General features: G+C 39.5%; 1 protein-coding gene across 1 annotated transcript in view; it reads left to right on the top strand.

Annotated features, from left to right (window-relative positions):
• Positions 1-24,117, top strand: part of SCUBE1 (signal peptide, CUB domain and EGF like domain containing 1) — a 190,323-nt gene that overhangs the window by 48,933 nt on the left and 117,273 nt on the right. The window contains exon 4 of the mRNA XM_058022515.1: positions 2,788-2,922. Coding sequence (XP_057878498.1) covers positions 2,788-2,922 — 135 coding nt within the window. The remainder of the gene's footprint in view (positions 1-2,787; positions 2,923-24,117) is intronic.

Below are 24,117 nucleotides of genomic sequence, written 5' to 3'. Positions count from 1 at the left end.
GCTTAGAGTAGGTGTTTGAGTCACTTTTATGCCATAAGTGACTTTTTTCAAATCTCCAGAGTTAGGCCCTTGGGTACAGGTATAAACTGTCACACAGATTTGGCACCAATTAAAGCTCCTGAGAATCTACTGTCAGTTTTTTTCAAAACAGTCAACAGCTATGTTGGACATGTAGAGAGTCAGCAAAACTGGAGCTAAAAAAAGCTTTGTTGAAAATCTGACTACTTATTTTGGTGTTTATGTGGAACTTAATTGCTAGAAAATCTGGTCCTAAATTCAGTCTCATCCGTGTTGCACTACCAATGTTTCCACTTTCAGGTGGATAAATTGAGCTGCACTGAATAAGAATTGGACAATGAAAAAAATAAATAGGCCCTTGGGCAGGTGTTTCATTTGTGAGATTTGAAAAAATTCAGAGACATTAAGGAATTACTCTGCCAGATCTACCAAAGCTTGAGCTTCTTGGAGTCAATGGAGTTCTCTTGCATAACTTCAGAAGATTATTTTATGCTGTTCTCTCAACTGCGTTATTAACGAACTGATAGGTTGATCATAAAGTGACTTTATTGGAAAGAAAATTTACCAAGTGAAGAATTCAGTAAATATTTTCCAAGCATCCATGTCCAATAGATTGCTTGGTGTGATGAATAGTAAGCAATACTGCCCTTTAAGACTGCAGTAATACAAAGTGCTACAAAAAGCCTAACCCACTCTCAGGACTGAGACCTGAGAACATGTAAATCCTGCACCATCAGGCCAAGATCCATTGCAAGGCATATGTTTGGTGTAGAGTACTCCTAGATCCCAGCTGTTTGCTTTCTTCAAGTCCTTCATCAATGCGTACTAAAATAATTTTGAGAGTAGCAATTGAACACAATTGGAAGAAATTCCTCTTAGAAAATCCTTTTAAAGAGTTTTGATTGTAATAATTTTATTCTAGCATATGGATTTAGGGCTTGGTGATAAATTGATCTTGTTATGGAAATGGTAAGTGATTAGCATTTGCTATCAAGAGCAGAAAAAAAATGTTTACAAATCAATGCATTCGTTTCAGAGTATTCATGAGGGTTGAAAGGCAACTGTTTGAGTTACTTTGTGATACCATAAACAGAGCTCTGGGAAGACCACATACTTTGTAGCATAATTTGAGGTTTGTGCATGTACCAACTGAGACTTTCCTTCAGTAAGTGCTCAGCTAATTTTCCAAAAAGGAGAATCTAGATTCCAGGCTGCTGTTCTGAAGGAGCAAGTTTGAGTTGGCACTGATAGGGCAGCAAGGCCTGCTGACTGACAGAGGAAGGGTATAACCAAGATTATTTTCCTTCTTGTGCATGAGTAGGCAAGGAAAGTCTTCACTTTCCCCTTTCCTCCACACTCCCAAAATCTCTGATTGGGTCGTGACAATGTTCACATCTGGAAAAGAGGAAGAACTGAGGGCAGGGGGGATTTTGATACAGAAAATTTGTCAATAGCACTTAACATTTCCTGGTAAATAAACAAAAGGAGGACTGTCTACACACTTACATTGTAGTTCAAGACAGAATGAGACTGCCTGGTTTCCCTGGGTGCTGCTGTAAATTATCCCAGAGCTTTTTTCTCTGTGAGAAAGAGCTACGACTGCTGTCACATGAAGGCAGCACAAACAGCAATAGCTGAGCAAGCTGCTGGAGCTCATGGCCAGCCCTGCATTCAGAGCTGCCTGGAGTTGGCCTTGCTTGCAACAGTACCATCAAGAGCAGCTTGGGTTTACCTTACTGTGTTGTGGCCACTCCTGGTGGAATTAATTTCTGCAGGAGCTATGCCAGCTTTTCTGAGGTTTGGAGTGTTGTGGATAATTTAGCTTTGTTGTGGTTTTTTTGCCCCTTCCAAAAATAAAATGAAAGCAAAACACACACCAACTCCATTGCTGACATGTTGGCACATACTGTGAAATATCTTAACTGGCTGAAGGGTCTTCATAAAAAAGGAAAGCACGGAATTTTCAGGTGGCAAAAAAACCCCAAAAAATAGACATGACTCATTTTCATGAGCAAAACAGGAAAATTGGAAAGTTGAATGTGGGTCAGATACCTAGTAGTGGCAGTGCTGATACATAGGTGTCTGTTAAACACTACAGCCTAAAAACAGTTACGCCAAAGAGAAGTGATGGAGCATAGGCCCTCAAACAGCCAGTAGCTAATGCTGCCTTTGTGGTTTTATATATTTGCTTATTAAAATGACAATATAGACACGGAACATTTAGATTTAAGAAGCCTTCTTTTCACTAAACAACATGAAACAAACTGACAAAGTAGGGGGTTATGACTCCAGTAATTGAAACATGCTGTTCTGTTCAAGACCAGAACTCTATTAAGACTCTTTTCACCCAGTAATGCCCTTTGTGTTTGCCTGCTATCCCTGCTAGAAGTTACTGTAGACCTGAAGTATGTCTTTCCAAGTGGAGTGGGAATGACAGAGTGCAACAGCACACTTGGCAGATGGGGTCACAGCCTTTTTAGGTTATTCATGTTCACTGTGCTCTGGAAATCAATTTGCAGCTCAGAATACATGAAGACTTAGGGAGATTCCTCTCCCCACTGTTTGGGGTTTTGTTTTGGTTTTTTTTCATGTCAACTTCAACTGTAGGATACAGAAAAAACAATTAGAGGGATTAATTTGGATTAACTAATTTGAGTAATCTTCATTAGCTTAATTTACAGCATGCCTTTTTGTGTGTTCCTCACTCTTCTAGATTTGTATTCTGAATCTGTGCATTACCCTGAATTTCTTTTTCCTTCTGTCTTCTAGATGTTGATGAGTGTCTGGATAACAATGGAGGGTGCCAGCAGATTTGTGTGAATACTATGGGCAGCTACGAATGTCAGTGCAAGGAGGGCTTTTTTCTGAGTGATAACCAGCACACCTGCATTCATCGCTCCATTGGTAAGTTTTCAGTGGGTAAAATGTGCTGTTTAAAATAACCATGCTCTGTCAGAAAAGCTGAAATAGTTTGGGGATTGTTGGGGTTTTTGTTTTTAAACCTCCACAGTTCCCAAAATCATTTTACTGGTTGGTTGGATTTGATTGATTCCTCTGCTAGCCAAACTTGTAGCAGAGCCATAAATAAGACAAAGAGACAGGCTTTGGTTTGACACACAAATTATACTTGGTTCACACAGCAGACTCTTTGTGTAGGCAGAGACGGATTTTCAAATAGTAACTTTCTGGTTCTGAGTTTCCAGAACTTAAAAATCTGTTTATTGGATAGTGGTGCGCCTGTGTTTCACCTTAGAAAGCATGGTATCTCAAATCCAAACAAGCAGCTTGTTACTTCTGTAAGTTACACAGCTTGTGGGGTTTTTTGCCAGTTGTGTAGCTCATTATTTCATTGCAGACTGATCGTGGCTGATACTATATTGGCACTGGATTTTTCTGTGGTTCAGTACCCTGACCTTGAGTGGATTAAAAATCAGTTTCTCTGTTGCCTATGCACTAGCAGTAGAAACAAGGAATCCCTAAAGAACTGTGATCCTTGTCTGCTGCTGTTTTGGACTAGAATAAGCAGCTTTCCCTTTTCTATGGATGTCAGACATGGAAGACAAGTTTGAGTGGAAAGGGAGAAAAGAAAACAACATAGTCATAAATCCTTGCAATTAAGTGGATTCTCTGTGTTCATTCAGGCTTCTGTGACCCTGGAAGCAGTGGGAAGATATGCTAGCAAACTCATTTACCAATAAGCAATACAGAATGACAAAGTAACAAGATGAGACTGGTGATCAAGAGTGCTGTAAATTTCCAAAGGCCACACAAATGCTTCTGAGCTATTTTAAGAGACTAATACTAACCAGAACATCATGCTTGAATACAGAGTATGAGTTTAGTCATTCTGTTGATAAGAAAGCAAAACATTGTTGTTTTGCTACAACGTAGCATCTCAGAAATGTAGATGTGTTTCTGGCACTGTGTGTCTGCTTAAACAGAATTGTAATGACAAGTAGTGATTTTGACTTTCAGAATCATGGAACTATGGAATATATATAACTGTGGAATATATATAACTATGGACAGATCCAGTTTTTAGCATGATTGTTAAGTTTTAAGTATTTTGATTATGATAAGAATATGCAATTAAGCTAAAAGAACCAGTGCATGTTTGAGGTTGTTATCTAATAGGTTTTTTTGTCATTCTTTAAACCTAAATTGTCCAGATTTCTGTCCACCATAAAGTAACCCTGACACAGAGATATCCAACAGAGCAAGGAATAGTTGCTGGAGGCTTAATGAAAAGCACTTGCAGAGTACTGCGCTACAACCATTATTTCAATTTGCACATTATAAAAATTCCCAGCTGTAATAAAAAAAGAATCTAGTTATCTGAGATGGAAACTAATGAAATAAATGAAAAATGAGACTCCAAAGGCAAAAGTTTATTCTACGGAATAGTTTCATGGCAGGAAAAGGGTGTGCTTTTATGGCAATGAGGATTACTAGTTTGTCAGAAAGACTAGGGGAGTGGATTTGATTACTGACTGCTGTGGGCATATAATAAATATGCATGGCAAATATATTTGTGTTAACTTGTCTACAAAGAAAATGTCATATAAGATATGGATGTTTAATTTGAAGCAATATCTTAAAATTGTTTTAGATCTGAAAAAAAACCAAGCAAACTACCAAATAGACAAGTGGGAATTGCAGTGTGTTTTATGAACAAATGGTTTGCAGCTCTTCAAAAGTGTCAGTTTACAATAACAGCAAATATTACACTGCAGTGTCATGATCCCCTAACAGAAATACATCAGGTGGGTATGCTAGAGGAAGGAACTGAGATGAAATGATCTCTCTCACTTGCCAGAGGTGCCTGAACTGCAAACAGTAAACATGCATGGTGAGAAAGCAAATGGCTTTTTTAATATTTGTGTTTACTTGCTTTCGTAGCTCTCACTTGTAAGCGCTGCTACAGAAACTGTTGGAACACAAAAATACACATCAATGTATTTATCCAGAATGGTGCCAGGGCTATATTGTGACTGTGCCCGTGTTGGTAAACAGGGCTGGAGTGGACAAAGGCACCCCATGCAGCCAGCACTGCAATCCAAACACGAAGGAACTGATTTGCCAAAGCCCTTTAGCGAGTTTGTTGACTTTGTGCATAATAAGATCCATTCATTGCAGATTGGGTGCATTTCTATCTCTGTAAAATGCATGTGCAGTCACAGAGTGTTGGTGTCCTGAACATTACCTAAAGTCTCTCCAAACACTCAGCTAGTCTCAAACCATCGGCCACAAGGGTCTTCATGTGGTTTGCTGCCACCTTTCCCCTCCTGTTTTCAAATGCCTTGGGAAAAAAGGGAGAACCATTGCAAGGTGCTTAGGAGATGATTGGAGTTGGGATGTGTTCAGAAGCAGGGGAGCAGCACAAAGCCTAAGGATGCCTTGTCTGCAGGCCCAGCTCTCCCGTCTCAGGCACCAGCAGAGCTGGTACTGATCACATGCTTGGAGCTCACCAGCACATTCAAGTCATGGGATGGTTTTAGAGTTTAAAAAGGGCTTTGGATGTTGAGAGTTGAGCAGAGGAAGGAATACATCCCTTTTTGCACTTAGCAGGCAAAAGAAGGGTGTCTTCCAATAAGAGAGATCCTCCTTAGAAGTGTTTTAGGAGGATCTGCTGCTCTGTGAATCTTCTCCGCTTCCAGAGATGCTCTGTGCTTGTCCCAGTGTTTTTGTGGTGTTTTGTGTCACTGTGCTCCTACCCACAAGTTGTAACCATATTGCAGCTCATGATGCGGATTTATGTCCTTGTTTCTCAAATGACACGTTGGCTTGTCATCCAGAAGTGTTGTTATCTCTTGTAGACAAAAAGGATTAATGATCCACAGAGAAATAATAATTTTATACTAGTGGGAGGCCAAGCTGACATTAAAGTCAGAGCAAACTCTGGTGTCCCAGCATTTGCATTGTTTCACTGTCTTCATTACAGGCCTACTGATTTCTTATGTTTAGTCCCAGTATCTTTTGGGAGGATGCTATGCCCAGTACTACTTACCTCATTTGTTTTCGCATAGCACTGAATTTTGCTTTGCTGAGTCAGATTTCAGTGCTAGTTTACTCGCAATAATGATGGCAAGAACAGGGAGAGAGAATGGTAGGGAGAATAGATTGTAGAAGTTATGGAGAACTTATCAGTTGTTTATCTTTGTATATCTTAATTGCATGAGTGGGTATGAACACTGGGAATCATACTAGAGACAAGGTTGTGTGTTTCCTCATGACTTAAAGAGCAACCTGAATAAAACAGCTGTTACTGACTGTATCATCTCCAGCTCCAGAGGGAGCATGTGTTTAATAAATGTGGAGATCTCTATTTGTAAACTAGCTGTGACCGAGTCAGGTTAGTGGGTTACAGCACGTTTTAAGTGAATTTGATGATAAACCAAAAGCCCTAATTCAACAAAGCCTTGGGGCAGATCCTTAAAGTCCTAATTTAGGAAAGCTGGTGAAAAATCTAAATTGGGCTTAAAAAGTATTAAAGTAGACTTGCGCCTGTAGGTAGACAGACAAAATAGACAGAGTGCCTGTATCTCCGCTGAAGCTCACAGCGAAGGCTTGGGCACATCCCATTTGTGTTACAGCTACATAAGGTGTTGTGGGCAGGAGCCCTGGCTGCAAACTGCCTCACCAGCCCAAATTCCCAGCTGAGCCCCACCCCTAGGGGCAAGTCTCCTAAAGCGCAAAGGGTTTTTGCCTAGAAGCAACATACTTCAGGAGCTCTGTGGCTAGGAATACTTCAGCCCCTTTAGATTCCAGTTCTTGGATGTCTACATCTGGCATAGTTATATTAATAACTGTGTCTTATGTCTGCTCATCATTTACTGCAATGGTTTTATATAGCAAGCACCAAGTAGGCTGAAAAGGCAGGTGAATTAGGAGTGGCAATTACATGTGGAGATGAGAAGAGGTGGAGAAGTACCAGGCTATGGAAGGCTGAAATCAAGGTGATCTCATCAAGTGGTGAAAAAGCTTTTTACACAGTTATCACTGTCACTTTCAAGTCTGTTAAAACACTGCTTAGCAGGGAAATCCTTTTTCATCTCCCCCTATCCCATTAGCCTTAGCAGAGTTAGGGAACTTGACATAAAGTCAAGCTACCAGAACTTAACAAGATTCTCAAAACCAGCTTGTCTCTTTCTGTACTAAAAGTGTAGGTTTTGTATATGTACTATATAATATATATACTATATATATATACTATATATATATAATGTACTAATATATATAATGTACTAATATATATAATGTACTATATATAATACTATATATATAAATGTACTAAGCTGTGTTGTCTCGCACTTGCTAAGCAAGCCTCTGGGATGGTTTATCATGTTTTTGCTGATACACAGAAACTTGTTAAACTTGATTATGTGTTAAGCCCTTGTTAATTTTGCAGTAGTAGCATAGGAGTCCATTGGTCATCAAACTACTGAGTTTCTTCTGAGGATTACAAAGCCATCTTTGTTCAATTTTTTTCCTTCCTATTTTCCATGATTTATTTTTATTCTTCATGTTTTTTCTTAGTTCAGTGCAATTTTGTAGTGGTAGAATAATGTGTAAGGACTCCCTGGGAGGAAGCGCTGTGCCGAGTCACTGAAGGAGGTGTTACAGTTGGGATTCTTTATTCCCATCTCTGGTGCTGATCCCTTGTGGGACTGTGGACAAGAACGTTATTGTGACTCAGAATTTCTGCAAAGCATTTTAGAGGACAGAGGTGTTTTTTCTACAGAAAGCACAATCATCTCTTCGTATTTAAATTCATGTGGAAAGGTGACTTTAAAAAATTAAGTGTTGCCAGCACTGTTCCAGACTTTATGAAGTACTACTTTCTCATCCCAACTATGAAAACTCTTCCATGATGATGTAACCAGTTAAATTACTCCACCTGAACACGCTTCACCATGGCTACCCTGAGTGCAGGTGTCCCATTCACAGAACAATCCTATTTATCCTATTTTAATTGGAATCCTAATATGAGTGTAAAGGAATGTGTGTAAAGAAAATTTTATAAAGGAAATCAGTTCATAGATAAAATAATAAGAAAGCATTTTAGACAGCAGCAGTTTTATCTGGACAAACTTAGTGTGATCTTGGAAGCCTTTTCCTAAAACTGCACACAGTATGACATAAGTGTAATTGAAACTTGTCTCTTTACATGTTCCCATGATACATTTAGAATAAAACATTCAATTTATTATCTTTCACATAATATAGGAGATATAGATATAGAAAAGCTATTTGAAATCTCACTGTGCCCTGTTAGAAATGTATAACTTTTTTAAACTTTGTATAACCCACAAAAATTGCCATACTTTCATTTCCAGGGCTCTTTGCTCCAGCAGCCTGTGTGAAGGGTACCTTGCATTTTCTTTCTCTATTCCTCTGGAATAGAAAGAGGTTTTAGTTTGTCTGGAAGGAAGATGCAACAAGTGAAACTAACTGGTATGAGTAAAAAGTAATTTCTGTTAGATCTGATCTCCCTCCTTTCGTATACAAATAACTGATGATTGGGACTAGTAAAATGAAACTGGTGTAAAACCAGTTTAAGTGTAACCTGACTTAGGTTCAGCTGTAAGGGGAAGCAGGAATCATCATAGAATCACAAAATCAGTTTTAGGTGAAAGTTTAGGGCTAGATGTGATAGTAAGCAGTCTCACAGGATCCTAGAACAGCCCAGGTTGGAAAGGAACTCCAGCCTTCTGTGGAAAAGGGAGCCTGGATGAAAATAATGCCCTGTCTGGTCACATCCTGAAAACCAGCCATCAGCAGAGATGGTGACTCCACTATGTCCCTGGGGGGGCTGTTTCACTGAATGGTCATTCTCATTGTAAAAATTATATTTCTTCAGTCATAAGATCGATAAAACCTTGGTCAGTGCAACTTGCAACCATTACTCTTTATCTTTTCTCCCTGTGGCTCCTTGCAAAAAGAGAGCCTCCACCCTCTTTGTAGCTGCCCTCTAAGGACTAAACACTATCAGATTAAACTAAGCCTGTCCAAATAAAACTGCAAAAGCAGAATTTTAAGTATCAAAATTTTCTGTACAATTTTGTTGATTTTTTTTCCCCTTAGCTTTTAACTTAGGACCTCCAGTAAATGTCAGCTTAAATGCTTAGGATGGAGACAAAGGTGTGCTACTTTTGGCTTACAAAAATTTTAAATGCATCTGAAACCTGAGGCTGCAATCTTCCATTTATATGTAAGAAAATGGAAGTGTAAATATTATAGAATTGTCAAAGACTGTGTCTGAACTGCAGGAGAGATCCCATCCATGAGAGCAGCTGCAGTTCTATTGCTCAGAGGAGTCCAGACAGAAACCAGGATGTGAGAAAATGTTATGTGGCATGAAATCAAGATAGATTTTCAGTATATACCAAGTTGCAGAGTTAAATACAGCCAAGTAAAGTTGATTGCAGTCCTGTATTGAGTTCCTAGGGACCAATTCAGATTCGTATCATACTTTCACTCAGCAAAATAGGACCAAGTCTCTGCACATTCTACTTTGGTTTTTTAGCTCACTTGCCTTCCAAAAGAAAAATCTTTTGTTTCAAAATTTTCTGGGACTTTGAATTAGTTTTAATTCAGCAAGAAAACCAAATTTTGTTGAGTAACCAATACCTATTGTTGCTTTGCTTCAGCTGAGATTGAATGCACTAGAAAAGCAACAGTTGTGAAGATACAATAGGTCAGGAGCTAATTGAAACTCAAAGAAAGTCTCCCAACACTCAGGAACAAGAGCAGATGTCCAGATTTTGCCAAAATCTGGAATTGAATTCCAAGAGTATTGTGCAGAAGCTGTCCTTCAACAGGTACCAGATTTAAGAATACTGATCAGTACAGGCATAAATATTTTAAAAAGAAAACAGAAAACATAACAACACTAAAAAAATCATAGCCAAGATGAACTAGGAAACATCAGCTGGTAGGTAATCTAGAAGTCATATGGATATATTGCTTGAACAGTAAGTGCACAGTTGAATATGACTGAGTGATAAACTAGGACATGCAGGTAATTTCTCAGTGAGCAAGGATCTAAAATAGTTTAATGGTACAGTCATTGTTTCTGCATGGTTCCATTGCCAGTGCCTTTTGGTGTGGAAAGGATGAAAACTAAAGGGGGAAAGTTAAGCTGGAGGTGCTCTTGGAAAGAGCAGCTGTTTGAAACAGCCTGCAGCAGCATGACAGCCAGCCAGCTTGCCAGGGGCAGCACAGGATTTGTAAGTCAGATCAGAAATCTCTCCACACCTGTGTGACAGAAAGTGCAGCGAGCAGGCAGGAGCTCAGCAGCTGAGTGACTGGCAGTGCTGACAGGATGGGAAAACTACACGCACGAATGGGAAAACACACTGGAAAGCAGGACCTTAAGAAAAAAATTAAAAAGAGAAAATAGGCAAAAGAGGCTTTCGCACTCAATCATTCAATAGCACTGGAAGAGAACCAATGTTCTGTTCATACTGTCTACTTTGGATATAGGAAGATTATACTAAATAAAAGAACTGACATGTTTTTTAAAGGCCTCTAGCATCCAGTTGACTGAAACATCAGGTGAGAAAGATCTGGGAAGAATATTAAGCCAGAGCGTACTGGAAAAAAGCTTGCATCCACACATAGCACAACAAATGGACTCTGTTTTAAGTATATACCATATGTTGTATTTGTCATGCGTCTTTCTCTGAATGCAGGGCCTGCTCTGAGTACTATGTAAAGATGCTCAGCATCTCTCATACCTGCTGTAGTCTCTGCATGGCTTGTGGTTTTCACTGTGTATAGAAATCAGTCACAGACCGTGTTGCAGGCACTGTTCCTCTTCTCTGCTATCCATGACAAATCTCAGCTGTGATCCAGCAGGAGCTCTAGGGACTGATACTACTACAAACCTGATACTGCTATATATATACTGCATTTCTTCTGGTTATAAACCAGGAGAAATTCAAGATCTGAATAGGAAATACCTGTTCATAATAACTGCTAGCATCCTGTATGTGGCATGCATTTTATTGGTTCTATTAATTATTCAGTTCCATGGAGTTGTGTTTGAGGTTGCTCTGAGCTATTCTGAATTAATTTTGGAGTTAATTGAAATAAGAAGAGAGATGCATGTATTTAATAGTCTTATATATTTCAAGCCTAAGAATACTTGCATGCTTTGTTAAATTTTATACCTTATAAGTCACTGTGAATTCTTTCATAGGAGGAACTTTGTAGGAACACCATGAAATATTTTTAAGAGGAAACAAAAAGAAGAAGGGAGTGAGACAAAGGTATGTCAGGCAAACAGAAAATAAGAGGAGGAGGAAGAGAAACAGCCAGCCAAATGGGAATGAGGTGAAGAGGAGGAGAATAGATAGAAAATGAAGAGTGAGAAACAACGTAAGGCGAAAATCTATACTTCTTTTCTCTCCTTAATTCCCTGTCCCACCAGTAAAATTTCTTTCCAATGTCTACTCCCTTAGAGTTTTCATTTAGGTAACTTCTCTCCTGTATAAGCCACAGTATAGTCACAGGACAGTCATGGTAGCAGTGTCTTTGGAATCTTTTTTTTTCTCAGTGGAATGAGATTGTGTGCTGAGATTGCAAAGTCAACCTGCAATCATGAGCAACTCATCAGGTTGATTTCCCTGCTTTGCTGCTCCCGGGATTCCAGAAATGCAGAAACAGAGGTGTTAAGTGTAACAGGAGGAGGAGAGCATCTGAACTATGTTCATTATTGATAAAAGCATTGAGCTTGTGCAGCAAATCAATTAACCTAAGTTTTGTGCACCATGCATAGTATGATTAATCATTTTCCAAAGGCTGTGCCTGATTTATCAGGGCTGAGAAGCTGCAAGTAATCTTTTTTCTCTTGTTCCATCATAAAACATTCACTTTGGAGTAAAAGCCGCAGCACTTTTGGCCCCCTTTGATATGGAGTACCTTCTTTAAAAGTTCTCTGTGTTTATAGCTCGCTAAATCACTGCACATGCCATGTAAACCCGTGTTATCCACTTCAGTGCTGCAAGCATTGTGTTACACAGCTGATTTACCAGAGCTGGCAGATTTTCTGCCTACACTTTACATGGGCAGAGGATGGAAAAATAGCTGCTATCTTCAATCCATATCAAACTGCAAAGTCTGGAAAGGCCAAAGCTCAGAGCCTTCTTGCTAAAACATTAATTTTTAACAGAAATCCACATGATCAGTTTTGGCATTTCAGTATTTAGTGTAATGAGAATTGGTTATTTAAACTGACATTTCCTTGTAAGGCTAAAAATGCCAAGATGGGAAAGCAGGAATGTGCATGTTCTTATGCTGTGTATTTCTTCTCCTTCTGCTTCTTCAGAAGTGAACTCCTAGTTACTTGCTTTTCTAATTCCTAATTGGCTAGGGGATGTCGCAGGAGTTTACAAAAACTACCTCCACTCTGAAAGAGGACCTACACTATGTGCTATAACTTATAGATGTGAGGGACAGAAAAGTTAAATAATTTGCCTAGAGTTACACAGGAAGGCTGTAGAAATCATAAGAACTTTCCAGAAAACCTGTGAAGGGATCATTTGTCAGTACATGTAGTTTAATTGATACTGTGTTGATTTCACCAAATCTGTTTTGTTAAGCTGAGTGTCTCTTTTTATGTATGCTCCTACTATGAATAGAATGCAGATATCCTGAACCCCATTCTGTTGATCTGTTATTTAATTTATCTTTCATCCCTGGTGCACTTTAACATCAGTGATTGATGAATTATGTGTACATGTTTGGAGGTCAAAATGTAGCACAGGGAACCCAGTGGATAACAGTGGATATCACAAATCCTGTTCTCTCCCACCTTCCCACATTTTTGTTTGCTTTGTTCTCTATTGGCCCAGTGTTGTAAATTGAATAATTCCTGATGGTGTCAGGCAGCTTGACTTCTCACTGAAATTCAGGATGACTGCTGAATCTCTGCACTGTGCCTTTGTACTGGGAAGGCAGCAAAATCGACATTGGAAATGGATAGGTTCTGAGAAGTGAGGAGGAATACAACCACCTGAACAAGCCAACAAAATGTTGCCAGCATTCTTTTAGAAAGAAGTGTATTCTATCACTTAGCCAGATTTTGTTCTCTGTAGTTGATTTTTCTGGTTTTCTGTGGTGTTGTTGTTGTTGTTGTTATTATTTTGTGGAGACATTGTCATTGGCAGTGTGTGGAAGCGGCGTTTAGGCAGCCTTGTCTGCCTCTGTGGGTGGCTGTTGTGTGGCACTGAGAACCCATGAAACTCTAATCGGGCAGAGAGGCTGCAAGGAGCAGCTCAAACACGGAGCCTGATTTGTTGGGTGCTGGAGGGTGTTCCTGGTAGTGTCTCTGAATCCAGTTTCCTTTCACAGGTGAAATATCTCAGTATTGGGGGAGCTTTGCAGGAAAAAAATGAGCAGAACAAACCCAAAGGGTCCTGCTAGCTCTGCTGAAGGGCACATCCAGGCAGTGCTGGAGGTGAAACTGGCCTGCCTGAGCAGCAGCTGTTTGTCTGCCTGCTCTTCTCCCGGGCTGGGATTCTGCTCCTCACCTTTCCAGACAAAATGCTTTCTGAGCTCCCTCTAAGCTTCCCAGGAAAAGCTATCATTTGGCCTAAACACTTACTTAATGGCTATTTAATTGTTCTGCTCTAATCTGAGTCTGAAAAACATATCATAAAAAATACAAACAAACCTGTAATGAGCTGTTTTAAAGCAGGAGTTGTAGTTTCCTAAGCTAATCTGTGTCTCATACTTGAGTCCTGAGTTGTACATTTCCCTGGAGATTTCTTTTGAAACTGCTGCGTGTGTAGATCTAAACAGGACTGTTGAGCCTTTGGCATTAGTTCAGAATACCGTGTGCTGTTCAATCTTCCTAGAATTCCCAGAAGGAGATAGTGAGCTGTCATTGCCATGCTGTCTCTCAGAGAAACTGACCACTTATTGGCCCAATGAAAACTGAATAATCTGGAGGATTGCCTATCAGGAGCTGCCAAAATGCTCCATAAAACAGTCTCACAGCAAAGTAAAATGCCAGAAAAACAATAAAACCAAAGAACAGCAGTTGTAATACTCAGTAATTAGAGCCTTTGAAAGGATCTTAAGGATCCTCCCTGGTGGGAGCAGGAGAGCTCTTTTGTGGTTTTTATGTTGTTTTTGTTGGTTTTATGCAAAAGTTATATTAGGTGGCTAAAGGAATTTTCCTGTTGTCCAGAATGTGGATTTGTTTAACCTAGCTGTAGTTTATATGTAGTAGCACTTCAGAAAGTCCATCAAATTCACTTGTTCCTATTAGCTGTCAAGTGCCTAAACCCAAAATGTAAATAAATATACCCCCATCGTATTTATATGTCATTTGGTTAAATATTTTTGGGGTTGTTTTGTTTCTTCATTTCCTCCAAAACACCTGCAAAGGCCTTGTTTTCTCTTAGTGTTTTTTATGACTCATTTCATGGAGATACTTCTGTACCGAGCTATACAAAGTTGAGCTGTCCCAAAACCAACTTTGTCAACCAAAGTGTGGCTGTGTTGAAGGACATCTCATTTTTCCTTTTTCATATTTATTCTCTCTTTGGACTTCCATGAGTCCTATTTACAGGCAGAACCAGGATTTCCTTGCTTTTCAATATGGCATGATGTCAGGAAAAACACTGCTATTTTTTTCTGCTTACCTTGACCACCAATAAATACCACCCAAATTAAAATCCATGTTCAGTGTTTAGCTGATGCTTTTCATCAAAGTATAGAAATCAAATACAGCTGCTTATCAAGAAGAATTCTATTTTTTGTGTTCTCACAAGCACAGCACTATTGACTGCACTCTGTTTAGTCTTCTGTTGACCTCTGGCAAACAGCTTGTAGATTCCTAAGGATTTTCTTCACCTTTCTTTACTTAAATCATTAAAGCCAGGGATTATTACAAACCAGATATGCTGCTAGCAGATCTCAAGCTTATTCCCGTGTGCAGTTCTGCCAATGCATCTCCATCTTCACTCATTCTGTCTTTTCACCTCCTTGCTCTTTATAAGAAATGGAACTCCAATTAGTGTATACATGGTGACTAGGATGAAATAATACACCATTTCTAGCCTGTGAAATCTATAGAGGCCAAAGACTGCTCCAGTCAGTGCTGTAGTGCTCTCTCTGAAGTGGAGATGAGATCCAAGCCTGATGAGACCGGTTCTGAAGCCCACAGAGTCCCAGCAGTTTCAGTAGGATTTGAACAGGCATCACCAGACTGTGTACATCTGCCAACAGGAGAGATTGAATCAGGAGATGAAGCAAATCGTCATTGTTTCTTTGGGTTGCACCATTGCTCAGGTAGAGAAAGTCAGGAATAACTGTGCTACAATTCACTTCCTGCTGAAGAAATTAGCAAATCATTTTACCAAACTATAGGAGAGAAGTGACTCTAGATTCTGTGCAGAGCTGTGAGAAAGAGAGTAAAAAGCAAGAAAGAAGCCAAGAGGTACTAAGTAGATTAAAGGCAATTCAGTCCTGAAGAATATACTTGCAGAGCAATTACACAGCCTACAACTCCCAAATGCTACTAATGATTATTATGTTAAAAAGAGCAGACCTATAAACAGGTGATGCTCTTCACTTTGGCACAGAAGAGAGCCTGCTAGTGTTAGGGTAAAGAAACTATACTGTGATGCTAAATAAGCCTCAATGCACAGAAAAAGAGCAGTGATGTGACAGCAGCAGTGTGGTTTGTGTACACAGTGGATGTTTCTCACCCTGAATGTGCCAGCAGAGCATATAGAGTTCTGAGAGAAGCAGGTTCTTCCACTTTCACACCACTATTGCCCTGTAAACATTTCATTCATCTCTGAAGTACAACTTGCAGATTAGACTTCCACTCATTGTGTTCTTGATAGCATGGTCTTAAATGGCTAATAACATAGGACTGCTATTTCAGGTGCCTCCACATGAAATCTGATGCTGAGTGCCCCAGAAAAAAAATTAACCGTTTGTGACAGGAATGGGATCAAATTTGCTGCTTTGAGGAAGATGTATTTGCCTACAAATGCCCACTGTGTGTCTGTGTTAGGTGCTGGTCCTAGCATTTGAACAGAGAAGCAAGAGGAATGTAAATACTAGTGACAGTAAAAGCAGAAATTATTACTATGCTTTAAAACGGTCCTTTTGGTAATATTGTTGTCAGGATTTTGTCCCCTGAGGTAACCAGAAAATGTTCTGATCGCAGGTAACTTTTCTCAAATGGCAAAATATTCATCATCCCATGCTACACCCATCCTTCCTGAGCAGCTCTCACTTCTCCCCTGACCTAGACCCTGCAATATTGCCTTCCAGACTGTGAATCACTCATCTCTCTCCCTTGTGCCCCCACCAAATGTTATCATCACACCCGCTTGAACCCTGACATTTGTTTTGTGTAAGCTGCAATCCATGGCTCAGGCTGACATTTTATTCAGATTCCTCTTCTGAACTAAACTCAGGGAAAACACAGCAACATATTTTGTTTGCACAGAATGGCAAACTGTCTAACCATAAAAGCAAGCCCAGTAAAAAGTTTGGAAGTTTTTTCATAGCTAAATAGCCCTTTTGTATTTCAACTAGAAAACAAGCTGGGTTTGGTTTTTTCTTCTTCTTCTTTTTGGCCTAGAAAACAGTGTTATACGACCAGTGTATGTATATTTAAAATTTGTGTATACAAATACACATGCATTTCGTAAATACGTTTGCCTAAGCTATCCTTGAAAGCAGCTGCTGTGACCCCACTCCTTGCTTGCTATACCCAAGGGAGGCAGCATTGATTTTCTTCACTGAGTTCTGCAGGCTTTAATGAAAGCAAGGGAGAGGCTTGTGCCTACATTGCAATTTACTTTAATGTATGGGCAGTCTTTCAGACCTTTGTTGTTGGGACTATTCATGTGCTTAAGTGTTTTGCTGGATTGAAGCCACAGAGCAGTTAGCAAATTAGTGCACATACCAGGGTAGAGCATTCTATTTCTTCTTCCCAGACAGTTTGCATTTCCAGTATTTGTGGAGGATATAGAGTGACTAGCAGCCCGTTTGCTTTATTTATTAAATTGAATGTCAAAAAATGGGATGTCTTCTCTGTAGTTAGTATTTCTGCATCGCTTTCTGAAAGATCTTGTTCCCCTTTTCTTCCCATCCAAACTCCATTCCCTACAGAAAAAGTCTGGAGGGAAAAAGTCTATGTGGTAGCTATCATTGCCATACTTTATCTCCTGTGAAAGTAGCATTGTATGCATGGTTTTTTCCTTGTGGTATGTTCAGACAATGTTAGAAACAAAATTCAGCTGTCAAATTTTTAGAGTGATAGTGACCACAGGTATTCATTGCAGGCTGACAGAAGCTTCTTTGAAGGCATTTGCCTAATTCTGTGCTTCCAGCTTGGAGTATGGGAGAGTAGTTGTACATCTCCTTTGGAATGAAATTCTGACAGTGGCGTTTGAATTGGAAAAACACACGTTTCTACACAGCTTATTAGGCAACAGATGTGTTCTCACTTTGTTAAATTATTTGTGAGCTTCTATATTGATACTGCTTTAGCAGCAAATTGACCAGGTGAGTTGAGGACCTCCACTCTCCCACTAGCACTGCTTTTTATGGCATTTGCTCTCAGTCACCAGGTCATTTATTCCACATCTCTGTTGTATCCTGCTTTCCACTTCTGATTAGTACTGGATGGCTTTCTCAGAGCAAGGTCATACCCCAATAGAGCCAAAAGCACCAGAATTTCACCTTGCAGAAAGCAGGGCTGCTGACTGCATCTTAGTTTGCATGTTGACATTATTTCCTGGCATTCTAGGCCTTTTTCTGTCCTGCTTATATTGCTGTCTCCATGCTTGTTGTATTAACTTTTAATTCCTGTGTGGACTAGTAGGCCAGAAGTTACTTTAAGACGTGGCTATGCATTGTTTTCTCACGGTGTCGCTTCTGAGGTAGTTACCTATTTTTTTAATAGAGCCCCTTTCATCCTGTAATATCCCAGGGTGCTTTAGAGCTGTGATCCTAGGAAACGACATTACCCCAATACCTCTGGACAGAGATACTTCAATTTATGGGCAGTGTGGGATTTTCCTACAGCACACGCTGGCTTTTACTTGAAACAAACTGTGGTGCTCCCAGTACGGATGAACACTACAATCAGGTGAAGGGAATGAGGAGCTAAGTCTTGTTTCCCCTTCACCACATCCCTGAAAAACAACTGGAATTCATCAAGAGGGTATAGAAACAGGTGGAGGCACAAGTCTCCAAAAACAAAACAAAACAAAACAAGGCTTGTTGTTGTAGAGTGTGGAAATGATGATGTGCAACCAGGGTCAAAGAGTCAGCAGCAGGTGGACTCCTAGAAGAGGGAGAAGTTCTATATAAGAGAGAAATAAGGAAAGGGAGGTTTGTAGAGAAAGTGAAGTTGCAGGTGGTAACTACTCTGTAAGTAAAGAGAAGAAAATTGGAGCAGTAACTTACAAGGGATATTAGAACAGATCTGGAAATGCAGTAGATATTGGCCAACATGGCATTAATTTGGGAGCTGGAAACAGTGATCCTGATTGTTCCCGTCCAATTTAAGATAAGTTATGGTTCTGTGATTAGGAAAATTATCAAGAAAACCCAACAAAAAGAGCACCACCTCAGGAAGATATAACTAGACTGGGATCAGAGAGAGAAAGGGATGAGGGATGTTAAAGAAATAGGGAGGGGAGAAGGAAAAATTCCAGACCCTTGCTTGGAAGTGTCCCTTGCATTATCTTCCCTTTTCCTACATAAGAAGAGACCAGAAGTTCCACTATCTCTGTGGGTTAGTATGTCCTTTTCTTCTGTCCCCAAGGGCCCTGAACAGAAGCTCCACTGAGATGAGGCAATGAATAGATGGGTTCTGGGCAGCATACATACTTGAGCAGTTGGGCAAGGGACCCTCCATTGTACTAGGGGACACTTTTAAAGAAAGCATATGCAATTTTCTATTTCCAGGAACCCACAAGATGCATCAGATTGCTTTGATGAGCTTTCCTACCCTCACTGGGATATAGAAGGGAGTAGCCTCTACCCTTCTACCCTGGAAAGTTAGCAAAAATCTCTTGGAAGAGAGATGAATAGTTAATTTTTTTTGTTTTAAATTGCTGTAAATAGCCTCAGTAAAAGTAATTAGTGGTAAATGTGTTGTATTGTATGTAGTGCAGTGCTCTGGGTTTGTTTAGCTAGTGAAAAGTAAAGTGGGAAGTGTGAAAGAAAACATATCTGGGCACCGTAAAATCTATCTGTGCTTATAGAAAGTGCATTGTCATATGCTGATTCAAAAAAGTGTAAATCCCTTCATATACCAACCTTATTCTGAGAATCCTGGAGCTTTCTGAAGATGTGTTGATATTAAGCATGTAAGGAATAGATGGTAGAGGGGAGTTATTATCTGACACAGTGTAAGCACCACGCAATATTTATACAATTATAAAACTCTCTGCATTAGATGGGTCATTTGCTAATTTTTGCTCCTTGTGTTCTCAACTGGCCCAGTTGTCAGTACCATTATGACCAATGGGTCTCAGGCTAACACAACTAGTGCCTTTTGGTTTTGAGTCTCTGATTATAAGTAAATGGATTTATTTTGGGATGCTCTGAAGGAAAAGGACTTACTGCTGCTTTTCAACTCTATGGAAAACACAGTCATGCTGCCTTTAGCTGTTCCTGCCAGAAGAATACAGTGACTGTGTGTAGCACCCTCCTGTGGTGTTTTGTGGCTTTTACTGCTACTTTCATTTTATCCTTTGCTCCCTCTTTATCAAAGTTAGTGTCCTGATACTCACCACTTGTAGCTAAGATTAGGACAGCAAGGTCTACCATAATGAGCAATTCATGTCATGCTGTCAGCTTTCCTCATGGGTCTTATTCTTATTTCTGGATACTATCACACCTTTTCCCCATTCTGCTTGAAATCAGGATTTTAAAAATATGTAATCTTCAGGTTTCTGAATGTATTTAGTTTCATGTTAAGAAGGTAATTGAAAGAAGGAAAAGTATTGTGAAAACATAGGTGTAGTATGAGCAAATGTCCTTTATCACATCTTTTAAAATTCCTCATTCTTATTTCCTGGTGGCATCCCTTTTCCTTCATTTCTGACCCCTGGTCAGAACAAGAAATTGTTATTCATGCTGAATCAAGTTTAAAGTCATCATATGGAAGCATTCACCTGAATGGTTCCATTTACTCCAAAAGCTGAACATTTCCAGGGTGCAGTCCAAGCAGCATTTGTCTGCTGTGATGCTACTTTATTCCATACATTCTACTGTATCCTAATCATCCTCATATATAAACCCTGCAGTATCACTCTGCATCATCAATAGAAGTTATTTGTATTGCAGGTAGCTTGTTTGTACTGCCATGTTTTCCACCTGATGTGTGTGCAGGATCTCATCATTCATTTCCCCTTCTTCCATTCACCACCAGGAAGGATGTGTGTGTCTCTTGTGTCTCTGCCATAAACCAACTTTGCTTCAGAATTACATATTCATAAAGAAGTGATTTTTAAAATTTTAGTTAGATCATTCACAGTAAGGACTTTCTAATTCCTCTGAAGATTATGAGAAACTGCATGTAGAAATCTTTTAAGATAAGCATCAGAAATTTGATGACACTTCAGTAGCACGGCAGTGTAGAAAATTGGGGTGATGTCTGATGTGCCTAATCTAGGTAAAGCACTGCAGTTTTTTGTAGTGTAACACCAGCATTCTGAAGCACTAGAGGTTTAGAGCCTGGGTGTGTCACCCTGCTCTAGTCCCACTGAAAGAGGATAACATCAAGAATTACTGCATCCAGGCTTAGAGGCCATTTTCCTTTTTAGGCACAAGCAATAGGAGAGGCTGTGTTAGGGTTTACTTGGCAAGGAATGCAAGAGGCTTCTTCAGCTGGGGATAGAACTGACCAATTAATATTTGACTGAAAGAGCCTGAAGAGTGTCTGCAAGCCAGTCAGAATCCTGTGTCCATCTGCATCATGTGCTGTGGATCAACATTAGTCCCACTTTTTCATGATGATACTTTTAGAGGCACAGCTGAAATGCAGCAAGGGTTCAGAGAACATGTATTCCATAGACTGCTACTGTTTAAGCCTGCCATTCCTTCAAGTGCAGATTTTTTATTATTATTAATTTTCCCTTTTTCCCCCCTTTTTTTTTAATGGATAAGATCTGCTACCTCCATAATAAGAACAGACACCATTTTGTATGGGTTTGGAGAACAGCCATACCAAAAGTAGGTTGAACTGATAGGTTTTAAACTCTTATCTATGAGAGAATGTTCCTCCTTTTGTATAATATTAAATTGCTGCTGTGTGTCTCTGTAGAAACAAGAATGGTTAGATGGGTGATGGAAGATAGGCTGACAGAAAAGCACTAATTAAATACTGTTTTGCAAAGCCCTCATTGAAATTCATAGCTTGGTACCTTTGGGGACTTGAAAGCAGGGGAGATGGAAAGATTTCAATTAAAAAGGTATTTGTATGGTTCTTTGTGAAGCCAATGATTGCCTTTTTAATATAAAGCAAGTATCTAATATGCTTTACAAACATCAAATATCTTGACTTGAAACAATGAGTGTCTTAATAAGTCTCAGAGGAAGATACTTTGAAATAAAACAAAAATCCCATAGACCTAAAATTTTATTCAAATTAAGGCTCTGCGAGTTTTTTTAACACAATAGCAGTCTTATGTAATTTCTACATTGGCTGATTAGAAAATGTGAGAGGAAAAATAAACATGCAAAAAAAGGTGGTTTTTTAATAACTAGTTATTTGTGTTTTGCTACAGTTGTAGTTGCCATTTACAGATTTTTAATGTATTAAAAATATGTTGATTCCTTTATTCTTGCAATACTTTTCGATTCTTTCCTAATTCAGGGACTTCTGCAGCATGAATCCCTCATTGAATTGGTGTCTGGGCAACAAATAACAGAAATATAGCAATTTATGTCTACAAAAGATCCCCAAGGGCATCAGTTGAAGTCATTTGCAGGAGACACACAGTTCAGAAGGGTTCAGAGAACATGTATTCCATATGCAACTAAATGCCACGAGCCACAAAACGCTTGTCAGCAAAACAAACTCAAAACTTAGAGTAGAACCACAAAAGCCTCAACTGTAATTTACCACAGTAAGAGAAAAGCAAAAATTCAGGCCATTGCCAGGTCCCTAGATCCTTGAAGTCATGGGGAGCATAAATGAAATTTCCAGATAACCCTACAGTTCTGTGCAAGAGACAGCAGATTCAGAAAGATTGCTTGCAAAGCAATCTTCAGTGAGGCGTTGGGGTGTGGGTTGGACTTGATGATCTTGAAGGTCTCTTCCAACCTAGCGATTCTGTGAATTCTGTGAAACTGATTTCAGATAAGAATTTCTCTTGTTCCTGAATATCGTGGTCAGAATACAAGGAGAGTGTAGCAAGCTTTGAACATCTGTTTTAAGAGCTGTGGAACCCACCTTGTCTAAGCAGTGTTCTTCACCCTCCGTCTTCTTACCCAGTCGTGAGCTCTCTCTCACTCCTACAGATCCAGTCAAAGCCGAGGATTTTCCACCACACCTCAGAGAATCCCTTGTTGCAAGTGCAGATGGTGTAATTCAGAGCAAAGTGCCTGAGCAGAGGCCAGCCAAGACAATTTTGCAGAGTCATTTGGATCTCATTAGATCTCATGCAACACTTGAAACCATATCTTGAAGCCAAAAAGTTTTCACCCTGTGGATCTCTAGAGCATTGGCTTTAAATGCACAGGGTTTCTTGGCAGGAGCACAAATGGCAGCATATTAAATCAGTGCCCTTTCAAGGCAAAACTGCTCATGAATTTAATAATTTTTGCTGTGTCAAGGTTTGTGGGGACATCTATGATGACACCCCTTCATGGCTGCATCATTGGATGCAGCAGAGCACTTGACAGGTTCTACAATAAACACAAATACCAAAACATGGGCCATTCTGATGAGAGAAATTCTATCTCCCTTATTGAGTGACAGGAGGCTGTAACAGAATGCCTTATGTGAAATAAATGATTTTACCTAATACCATCTTCCCCAAGGTTTGCTCATCAACTCCTTTTTTTTTTTTTCCCAGAAGTTGCCTTAACCTTTAGCTTGATCCACAAACCCATCTAGTGAATAGTTTTCTTGATGGTATTTCTGCTGATTTCTTATGTAGAATTGTATGGTTTACGTCCATAAAGAAACTTCATCGTGGTTTTTTATCATGCAGCATGATTCAGGAGTCAGAAAATAACTGTGGTTTAGGGCCTGGTTGTCATCTCACGGTCAGTGGAATGCTTTCTCCACACTCATGCCCACACACTACCGCAATAACTCTTGCACAGTTGCACACACATAATTTCCCTGTAAGCAACAATAAAAACAAATGACATTTAAATAATAACCACAAATTGTATCAATAGTAACAGGTAATAACAATAAATATCACTCCATTATTTTCTTTTATAACTATGACTGCATTTTATTTTAAAGTAACAGCTACTTGAAAAGCTCAGATGCTTAGGCTTGCATTTTTCAGTTATGAAGTATTCTTAATTTTCTTTTTAACAAGTTCTGTGCATAGCTTGAATCAAAACTTATAGTCTCTTGATTTTTTTTTCACTTTTGGCCATTCATGCTTGATAATTATGGCTGTTTTACAGGGATTTAAACACAGTAAGAACACAGTCTGCCAATAGCAAAGCTTGTGCATTGTACACTTTGAAAAAGCACACAACTATCACTTAGGTGATGAATATTTTAGCAGAGGAGCTGGCATTGAACAAGATGATGCTATTTTCTTTTTATACCACCGAGGTCTAAAAGAAGTTGCATCACTGTGGTAATTGCAGCACGGGTGGTGAAAATCTCTAATGCAGTGCATTTGTTTGGTGGATGGTACTGTGGCCAAAAAGTATATTTAGGTAGCACTGGTGAAGGGCTTGTGGAAAAGTAGTATTAATTTGTATTACAATAGCTTTTAGGTCTGGGTCTATTGTGTCAACTGCTATACAGAGAGAGAGAGACTGAGAGAGACTCCATTCAGCCAGACAAAAGATGTGTATCCCTGCTTTAGAGGCAAGGAAGCTGGTATTCAGTGTGCTCCTAGAGAGAGAATG

Source organism: Melospiza georgiana, chromosome 4, assembly GCF_028018845.1.
Source record: "Melospiza georgiana isolate bMelGeo1 chromosome 4, bMelGeo1.pri, whole genome shotgun sequence".
NCBI lineage: Eukaryota > Metazoa > Chordata > Aves > Passeriformes > Passerellidae > Melospiza > Melospiza georgiana.
Note: the sequence above shows the minus strand (reverse complement) of the source record. Positions and strands in the feature narration are given on the sequence as shown.